Raw genomic sequence first — 10,662 nt, 5'->3', positions numbered from 1 at the left:
AAACAGCTGCCATCCTAATTGTCCCAAAGAATATTCTGTCAAAACAATCATAAGATGTTCCTTTGGGCCCTTTATCAAATCAGAAGTTTCATCTTCCATACTGGTAGGCATTATTCAACAGTTGCTCTTTTAATCTTTTATTTAAAAAAGGATTTATATTGTTACTAGAAGGGGACCTATGCTTCGCTATTAAACTACGTGATCGGGCAAGTTTTTGAGGAGCAAAATAAGGGGAGGAAATTGTGTTTCTGCCTACCAGCATCCATCAGTATTCACCTGGATAGTGTCCTGTCAGTGTGTGAGAGTGCTCGGGGCTGTTTGGAAACTGAAACAGTATTTGCTGTGTGAGCAAGGAGACAGCAAGGAGCCTCGGCATGGCTTAGCTGAATGCAGCTAGAAAATATTTCTTCTCAGGTGGGAAGGGGGAGTAGAACTCCTTAGCATCAGAGCATGTTAATAATAATATAGGAAGTACTAATGCTGTAATGGTCATTTTGAAAAATCCTTTGTTAGCAAGCACTTAGAAACCAAATTTCAAGTTTGTAGGCTTTACAGTTCTGAAGATTTCATGATGATGCGTGAGTGGTATTTCACTTTTATATATATAGATTCCACAATGGATGTCCCTCTCGTTGTCATCATCGCCAACAAAGAAATGAAGGCTGTTGCCCTGCCATGATAACTCCCTATCCTGTGGTAGACCTGCCCCTGAACTTTGAATGTTGGCATAAAATTTCCCTCCTTCACCTCCCTGGCTCCAAAAGACATCATTTGGAAGCATCCACTGTACTTCTGGATAGCAGAAAGAAAGTGTTTTGCCATTGGTTGCTGCTGGGTGAGAAGGCTGTGTAAGGGTTCAGCATACGGCTGAAGGGGAGGGAGCTGGACTTTACCGCCACTGCAGCACATCCCGGGACTCTCATCCTGCCACTTTAGAGCACAGCACCAAGCACAATGTAACCAAAGTCCGAGATCAACAACCTTTTGCCTGGAATAATGAATCTGAGGTTCATATTGAAAACCAGACAAATACTTATTAGTCCAAGGCATTGATCTCATTTGTGACTGATTAACGTAAGGATTATTAGATGCATACATTTTTTACAGCCTGCAGTGGTTGTATTCAGCTGGTTCGCACCGGATCGAACCGGTAGCAAGGATTTGCCGAGCCGGTAGTAAGTTCTGGCTGGCCACGCCCCTGACCTGGTCGCCCGGTCGCCGCTCGGTCACCGCAGGGTCACTTGCCCTGCTCACCGGATGCTCGCTCACCCCGCCTGCCTGACGCTCGCCTCTTAAGGTATTTCTTTCTTTTCCCCCCCCCCTCCCAACAGCTGTTCATACAATCAGCTGTGCTGGGATTCCCCTTGCTGAGGCCCAGGCAAAAAATGGAGGGAGGGGCTCAGGTTTCTCCATTTTTTGCCTTCTGAGGAGCCTTCTGGGAGCAAAAATGCCCCCCCAGAGGCTATTCTAAGGTCAGGAAGGTCCCAAAACGGAGAGTGGAGGGGTACTGTGTGCCCGTCCCATGCTGTTTTTCTTTTCTTCCTGAGCCCCAGAGGAGCCTTCTGGGAGCAAAAACACCCCCCCCCCAGGCTCCTAGTGTTTTGCATTTGGAAGATATTTCTTTTCAATGGGGAGGGGGAGTAGAACACTTTAGCATCAGAGGGCTGTTTGGAAACTCAAACAGTATTTGCTGTGTACGCAAGGAGACAGCAAGGAGCCTGGGCCTGCTTAGCTCAACTGTTTTCTAGTAAAGCTGTTAGCTGCTGTGAAAATAAAACTGAAACTGAAACTCGTCTCCTCTGCTTGTGTTTTGCATTTGGAAGAGATTTCTTTTCAGGTGGGGAGGGAAAGTAGGACTCCTTAGCATCTGACCGTGTTAATAATATAGGAAACACTAAGGCTCTTATGGTCATTTTGAAAAATCATTTCTTAGTGAGCACCTAGAAGCCAATTGGAACATACTTGCTAAATTTCAAGTTTGCAGGCTTTACGGTTCTGGAGATTTTGTGATGACGCATGAGTGCCTTTTTGCTTTTATACATATACTGTAGATGAATTAACCTTCCTTCCTAGGAAACTTGTTGCTTCTCTGATGTGTCACCCTGCCTGAAAATTACAACTGCCAGAACACAGTTACTGCAGTTATTGCCTTCCTACACATATACTACATCATACACATACAAAGAATCTAACCATTAACTTCCATATTAAAAACTAGGAGGCATTTACAGTATATAAATGAAACTATTTAACCATGTGGATAATTTCTCTATCAAATGCCAGTTAACCTCCAACCTATTCCAAATGGCTCATTGTCACAAGTATTCCCTTTGGAATGGTGATGATCCTGCTAATAGACAATAAATTAAGCTGTCTAAATAAAGATACACATATATTTTAAAAATAACAATGAGTACAAAGGAACAACAATGCTATCCTACTCAAGAAATCAAAAAGGCTAATTAAAGCCAAGTTTTAATAGCCTTCTCAAAAAGCAAAGCCTGGAACCATTAAAACATCAACGCCAAAGCCAATTAAAAGAATGCCTGTAGACATGTGTACAGTTTTCTTCCCTTTACTACGAAACTTGATCCACCTTACAGATTATGTGAAATTATTTGAACCCCAAATTGTCCAACAACATTTATTAAGTGTTTGTTTTGTGTCTATTTCATATATTTCATTTGAATAACGAGATCTACTGACAACCGGGTGGAATGCTAAGAGTCCATCAGACTGGAGTAAGATATTGGATGAGAATTAGAACAAGACATTCATACTAATAGTCCCACTGACATCTTTGGGGTTTAGTCAGGATTAAATTCCATGGGATATAATGCTTTGGATTCATGCAGCATATTTTATAACTATGGGAATAGTTAAGAACAAACAAGACCATTTCTTACCAGGTTAAACTGAATAGTTAATTTGATCTCCTGTCTTAGAGGAAAGGTAGTTTTATTATTCAGTTAAGAAAGTTCATATCATGATAGGATTCATACCTTGCTTATACAAAGATCTAAGCCAGGGGTATCAAACTGGTGGCCCATGGGCTAGATGTGTCATGTGCACCCCAGCTCCGTGAAGGGGGGAAATGTCATTAAATGTGATGTGATGGCAATGTGATGTGGCAAGTTTAACACCCGTGATCTAAGTCAAAGCTAAACCAACAGTATTGTGTAAATCGGAGGTCTTCAAAATTGACAGCTTTAAGACTTGTGGTCTTCAACTCCCAGAATTCCTCCTCCAGTCATGTTAGTTCATGAATTCTGGGTTGAAGTCCACATGTCTTAAACTTGCCAAGTTTGATGACCCTTGGTGTAAATTATCTGATCTGATTAGTACTTTGTATTTACCCAAAAACATTTTAATTGTTTTCACATTTTGTTGTATAAGCCACCATTGCAAGATAGGTTGGTTGCCGTGTAAGCATGTTCTGCAATATATACAAAATTTAAACACCCCCCTCCCCTCCTCCCAAAAAATTATCAAAGCCAACTTAAATGAAGAAACTAAAGAATGGCTCTGGAGTTGATATAAAGTTTCATTTTATTGTAACTAGAATTGTTTGTATTTATGATGTATCAAGCCTCTTCAAATTTAAGAATTCCAATAATTAAGGAACTCTAAACCTTATCACATTTGTCAGAGTGGAACCTAAACCTAAGTGGAACTTACTTTGTGATTACTTAGGGCAGCTTCCTCAAAGCAAAGTCTGAGAGTAGGAGCCAGAATATTCAGGAAGGCCGTTCTGGGTCTTTTGAGCAAGGATCTCTCCAACTGAATTGAAGAGTGCAAGCTGAGGATGTTGTAGCTGAAGCTGGCTTTGAAATGGCTTATTTCCCAGCCCAAAGACCCGTTCTGTCGCTACTGGATCACACGTCCCAACTCCAACCCACCGAGACGCACCTGTCGCTGCTCCTTGGAAGTCGCGGCGTACTTATCCCTTTTTACTCCAGGCGGGGGCGCCTCGCCTCACAAGGTTTGCTCGCGGCACAAAGCCCAGGGCTCTCGCAAGGAGGGACGGCCGGGTTGGAAGGCGCCGCTGCTGGCGACGGAATTCTTCAGCTGTTTGATGACCCCGAAGAGGAGCAGGACAAGCAGGAAGAGCAGGAGGAAGAAAAGCGCGAGGTAGAGGAGCAAGTTGAATTCCCACTCCATGGCGCCGCGGAGGCCATCCCTCACCAACTGCCCCCCTCCTGCTCCAGGGAGGGGGCGAAAGCAGGGTATCCAGCCGCCCCCGACATGTCTTCTCCGAGGTTTCACACACACACACACACACACAATCCTTTCTTCGCCCTGGCTGGGAGCCAAACGAAGGAGACGCGGGAAGGTTCTCACCCACTCCGGTTGGGAACAAACAAGCACAACGAATCAGTTCATCGCCGAAAAGGGCTGGAAGCTCGTGCGAGCTGTTTGCCCTCACAGATCCCGCTAGGCTAGAGGTACACCCAGAAACACACGCGCACACGCCGCACTTGAGCGGGTTTCCCGCGCACAGGGCGGGATGCCCAGATAAATATCCCGCGCCTTCAGGATCGGTTCTCCATAGGTTGATTGCAAAAAGCACCCGTGGGCGGGGGGAGGTTAAAAAAAAAAATCCACGCTAAAATAGCAGCGTCCCGCCAAAAAGAGTCTAGCAAGCGCGGCCGCTGCTTTTGACCAACCTTCTGTTACTCGGGCAAAAGCGAGCAAGTGAGAAGAAGAGGGCGGGATTGAAGGGGCAACGGACTCTGCGGAGCTAATGGACCCCCAGTTTCCGTCCCAGTGGGCGCTCGAGACCTCTGGAGGGCATCAAATCGGGAGCCTCTTAAGCGAGCCGCAGAGGGAGAGCGGGTCAAGAGTAAGGCGAGACTGTCTCGAGCAGCTGCTGTCCGCGCTAGAAAAAATTACATTTCTAGCAGACTCCAGTCCAGAGCAGCCCTATCGCCTGTTGCTCTGTTTTGTAGTACAGGTAGCCCTCGACTTACGACCACAATTGAAGCCAAAATTTCTGTTGCTAAATGAGACATTAGTTGAGTGAGTTCCCCCCCCTCATTTTATGACCTTGCTTGCCACAGTTGTTAAGTGAATCGCTGCAGTTGATTAGTTAGTAACCCAGTTACTAAGTGAATCTGGCTTCCCCGTCAGAAGATTGCAAAAGGGGATGGCATGATCTTGGAACACGGCAACGGTCGTAAATCTGAACCAGTTGCCAAGCGTCTGAATTTTGATCACATGGGGATGCTGGAAAAAAACTGAAAAACAGTCATAAGTTTTCGGTGCCATTGTAACATTGAATGGTCACTAAATGAACTATGGTAAGTCGAGGACGACCTGTAGCATTATGTATGTTCGCCTTGAGTTATCTACAAAGTAATAAAGGTGGAGTAAAAATCTAATAATTAAAATCCACTATAAACTTTTTGTTCCAGCTACCTTTATTCTTTTGGCTTGTGCCCACTAATAGAGAAATCCATTGAATGGTGTATGTGGACTTCACAGCCATAGATGAGCAAAGCAACAAAGAGGAAGTCTAGATTTTCTTATCCCTTCCACATGCTATGAAGGATAGAATATAATGTCTCTGAAAAGGTAGATATTTATTCATTGGTTATTATTAGATTTATATCCTGTCTTCCTTTGCACAACTCAAGGTAGCCTTCCGGTGCTCGTCTCTTATTTCCCCCCAACAATAACCCTGTAAGTGGTTTGGCCAAAGGTCAGTGAGCAGCCCAAAATTTCTCAGCTGGTGTTCATGATGAGGGTGGACTAGTCTCTTTCCTGTTTTCTTTTCCACCACCTTAACCACTTTATGAAATTCAGAGTTTGTAATCCATTTTTCTTACACTAATACTCCTCCTAAAGATGAAATTCTATGTATTGCTTTCATTGAATTGATTTTGCTCCCCTGGATCTAAACCCATTTACTTAATTATAAGCACTATTTTATCTTAGGAAAGGATGCAAGATAATGCCAATAATAAAAGGGGGGCTATATTTGGGTACATATCAACTGCACCTGATTATGCCATCTTTATAAAAGTACAAAATAAAGTATGCTGTGAAAAATAACAGTCCAGGCATGTTTAGTATTCCATCCTTTATCATTTGCTGCACTTTTGATTTTCACTTGGCTTCCAAGATCTGAGGTTCTTTGATACTACTGGAAAAACCACCAGATTTTAAAAGACCCATTTCTTCCAGTTCAGACTTCTGTTAACTTATAGTTCACTTTCTGCATATAAATTATCTTTCAGAGATTGAAGAAAGTCAAAATAGCTGCCTGCTTCTATTCCACAAGGTGCTGCTATTATGTAATGGCAAGATTATTCCGATCAGTGCATGGACAATGAGGCCACCTGGCAGGAGTTTGTGGAATTATGAATATAATGGTGTCTGTTTACAATGCACTTTTTCCGAGAATGAGAGTACAGGTGTTAATTCAAAGAGCTTCCAAAGATTGTCAATAGGAAGATGTGCAAAGGAAGTGAGGAAAACATATGCAACATTTCTGTTAAACAATAGGTTCCGTGGTTACACAGGATATTCAGTCTAGTGATTAATCCATAGTGCTTTAAACTGCCATTTTTGTTCAAGACTTAGTGGAAAGATTCATGGAAAAGTGCTTCTGGAAAATTTTAATCCTTAAAACTTTCCACAATGTTTATTTAGTAATGGAGGTAGAATAGGAAAGAGATTAGATAACCATGATACTTAGTAATGTTTGTGCTTTTCAGTTTCATCTTTTCCTAAGCCTCCAGGATAATCCAAGCTTTTAATTGACTGGTCAAGAAAACCTAATCACCACCATCACTACTAGGAAAAACATAAAAGGGATTTGTTTTTTTTCGGCAATTTAAAAACAATTGCATTTGTTATGACACATCTTTCAAGTGTTGGACAAAATCTGGAGCCGTAATAAATTTGTTTCTCTTTAAGATACTACAATTTCATTACAAGACTAGGAAACTGATTATAGGAAGGATAGAACAACATAGCCAGATTTTTAGAGTCTGGCTATGTTGTATTTGTGTTCAAAATTCCCATATTCAGCTGGGATAACTTGACGCTTGTAACCTTTTAATGAGACTTTTTGATAACATACAGTATGTTAGTAAATTGGAAGTGGAATCTTAATCCTGATCTCATTTATTTTACATTGATCCTGCTATCAATTGTGAAGTTCACATTCCAACTCAGTGACTCATAAGCAGATATTATCCTTGTTCTATCTAAACACAATTCAGCATACTGCATAAATGAAAGCATTTGCCTATTTACATTTTATACATGAAAAAGTGACTGCATTCCAAATTTTAATCTATTCATATAAAAGTTATGAGATTGCATTCACATTTAAACAGTGAAATCTTGCACATTGCCACCAATAACAAACAGTCCTATGGATTTTATTTAGTAATCCTACAATTTTATTTTGCACAAGAAACCATTCAAAAATGCCGGTTTTCCAATGACAAAACAGATAAAGAAGGCCATTCCTTTGGCTGTCTGTAGGAATAAATTTCTTTTCAAGAGGATGCAGTAGAACTGCAACCTTTGCCCTGATACGAAATGGTTTGCAAGCAACTGAGCCTTTGTAAAGCTGCTATCAATCTCTCCTCTATGTTCAGAGATTGTCCCATTTTCCCATTGCTAAAGTTATAATGGTCACAGTAGTTTCTTTTGCTGTGTTCTTTTCCTTTGCTAGGAAAAAATGTGAGGTCATTGCAAATTTCAAACATAAGAATATTACAACATTTTATTAGTTGTCTGCTACATTACCACAACTTAGATTGTAGTGTACTTCATTGGAGTAGTGTGTGGGCTACCTTGAGGTACTCAAAGGTGAGACTATCAAACTTCATATTGTCATCCAGCTCACAAGCTGCCTGTCTTTTGGATTCTGTTGTCCATTAAATTTTAGACATATGATCATCAAGGGATTGATTGCTGGATTGGATAGATGCCCCGTCTGGCTGGAATTTTGGTATCAGGTAATGACAATCTAATTTGTTTGCATGGAACTTGCACATAAAAACTGCCCTAATAAAAGCAGATTAAAGTCTCTTTTTTTAAAAAAAGGTAGGTACTGAAGATAATAAGTTTGATTTTGTTGTCATCTTAATGTTCATATATTCATATTTTGTTAAATAACTTACGATTCTGTACTCATTGCACTGATCTGCATCTTCATGTCTATGTGGAAGGCCAAAAATTTGCCAATGTTTGCTTCTGTTTATGGGATAAGAGTGGGTATGGAAAAAGATGTCCTTCTGCTTCAGGCTGCAAATTATTTTGACTCATACTGGCAGAGGAGTAAATCTAAACAGTTCATTTCTAAGATTGCACTATCAACTGTACAATAGTGTTAAAATTTAAATAATCACTGAAGTTTTTTTCAGTTGAATATTGGCTTGCCATTTGATTGCAGAGCCTATTATTTAGAACGTTCTGTGTCACTCTCAATCTTGAGACAAATCAAAGAAATTTACTTCGCTTGCTAAAAACTGTCTTTCAACAGCATGACGTGTGGCATCTTGATTATACCAAAACCAATTCTTTTGTTAACTTGAAAAAAAATTACATTCTGCACGCTATTCTTTCTAGGCAATCAAGCAAAAGTGCTTGCTGATGCTGAAATCGTTTATTGTGGAGACTTTCCTAGTGCTGTATCTGATGGAACAGAAGCCAACTATTTAGATCAGGGGTGTCCAACCTTGGCAACTTTAAGACTTGTGGACTTCAACTCCCAGAATTCCTCAGCCAGCTTTGCTGGCTGAGGAATTCTGGGAGTTGAAGTCCACAAGTCTTAAAGTTGCCAAGGTTGGACACCCCTGATTTAGATAAATGAGAACTAAATTAGTCCCAGGCTTTCAACACAGCCAGACTTGTTACTGGGGAGCAAGGCAAGTGCCTCAGGAAGTAAATATTATAGCATCTGTGACCTTGAGCCCGGAGGGGGGGGGGGTCATCTTCTGGATTGGATGACAGAACTGTACATCTCCCTCAGTCCTGCACCTCCTAAATTAGCTAAACAGTTTACCAAAGTCTCTAGGAGAAGACATAGCAGCTTCAATTGTCAGTCCAGATTGTTGTTTTGAAAGTGACAGGTTCCATCGCTTCTGCAGAAGGCAGCAAAATAATTTGCCTATTAAGTCAACAAGTTATTTATTCCTCATATTGCCCTGAAAAGCCAGTAGTGTGAATTAAATTAAAAAGATAAGAATAAATGCCATTTTCAATCCTGCATTTTGTTTTCCATAGCAATTACTCTACCTTCCTTCATTTATCCTTCACTTCCACCTCCCATGCCCCCTGGCTGTAAAGTCATTTATCACCACATGTTCTACAAGGGAATTCCATAACAAGGTACTTTTTAATCTAGTTTCTAAATTGCTTTCTTATCAACTTCACTGAATGGATTCCTTCAGTGGGCATTTTGAAAAAGATAGAATAACCTATTTTCTCCATATCATGCATGATTTCATATACCTCAATCAACTCTCCATCCCATTGCTTTTTTCCCCTAACACTTTAGGTTCTCCACTTTTTACTTCCCTCTATTTATGAAACTGTTTACTTTTATTTTAAAAATTGTATTTTATATTTAAAAATTGTAAACTTGAGGCAAGACTCTTTTCTGTTTGTAAGTTTTCAGATTAATTTTTTTTTTAAAAAAAAACTGGTTTCTAACACAATAGGCCAGGGTTGTCAAACTCATGCCCCGCAAGCCAGATGTGTCATGTGCTGGCCACGCCCATGCCCGCCTTAGCAAAGGGGGGAAAAGTTGCGATACATCACATGATGACGTTGTGACAATATGTGTTTAACATCCCTCTACGAGGCACACCCTGAAAAGCAAATGGCTTTGATATTTTTAGATGCACAGAAGGCATTTGATAATGTGAATTGGCGATTCATGTTATTACAGCTGGAACAGATGGGCTTTGGTAAAAAATTTATTCAAGAAATAGAAGCTATATATCATAACCAAACGGCAAAGGTAATGATAGAGGGAGAACTGACTGACTATATTGATATAAGAAAAGTAACAAACAAGGGTGCCCACTATCACCTTTGTTGTTTGTGTTAACCTTGGAAGTGTTAAACAGAAATATTAGAGAAGAAAAGGATATAAAAGGGATGAAAATTAAAAAGGAAGAATTCAAGTTGCAAGCATTCTCAGATGATCTGGTTTTCATTTTAGAAGACCCACTAGAAACAGCATCAAAATTGATAGAAAAGATAGAGGTATATGGAAAGATGGCTGGTTTGAAAATAAATAAAGATAAAACAAAGATCTTGACAAAGAATATGCTATCAAGACAAAAGGAAGAACTGGCGGATGTACTGAAAATTCAGGTCACGAATCAGATCAAGTACTTGGAGATACAGCAAGATGCAGTACACTAAAAGAGAATAATTATATCAGACTTAAGCAGCAGATAGCGCTAGATTTGGCAAAATGGGAAAATTTACAACTGTTATTAATAGGGAGAATATCAACAATCAAGATGAATATACTACCCAGAATTTTATATTTGTTCCAAACAATTCCAGTTAGGCTTGGAAAAGATTATTTTGAAGATTTAAATAAAATTGTGTTGAAATATATATGGCAAGGTAAGAAAGCGAGAATAAAGTTAAAGCTTTTGCAAGATGCCAGAATAAGAGGAGGAT

At 40.3% G+C, this 10,662-nt stretch overlaps 1 protein-coding gene across 1 annotated transcript; it reads right to left on the bottom strand.

The window, feature by feature from the left end:
• Positions 1–3,860: 3,860 nt before the first annotated feature.
• SMIM43 (small integral membrane protein 43) lies at positions 3,861–4,278 on the bottom strand. Its single transcript, XM_087963178.1, has one exon. The coding sequence runs from the start codon at positions 4,159–4,161 to the stop codon at positions 3,976–3,978; it is 186 nt and encodes a 61-aa protein (XP_087819304.1). The 5' UTR covers positions 4,162–4,278; the 3' UTR covers positions 3,861–3,975.
• Between the last annotated feature and the right edge of the window lie 6,384 nt (positions 4,279–10,662).

This window comes from Notechis scutatus, chromosome 4 (genome assembly GCF_049901735.1).
Source record: "Notechis scutatus isolate UNSWTSFEM ecotype Mainland chromosome 4, rNotScu1.2, whole genome shotgun sequence".
NCBI classification, from domain to species: Eukaryota; Metazoa; Chordata; class Lepidosauria; order Squamata; family Elapidae; genus Notechis; species Notechis scutatus.
Note: the sequence above shows the minus strand (reverse complement) of the source record. Positions and strands in the feature narration are given on the sequence as shown.

What these genes read in the sequence shown, in the direction of transcription:
- SMIM43 (XM_087963178.1), bottom strand. Translation starts at nt 4,161, where the DNA reads ATGGAGTGGGAATTCAACTTGCTCCTCTACCTCGCGCTTTTCTTCCTC.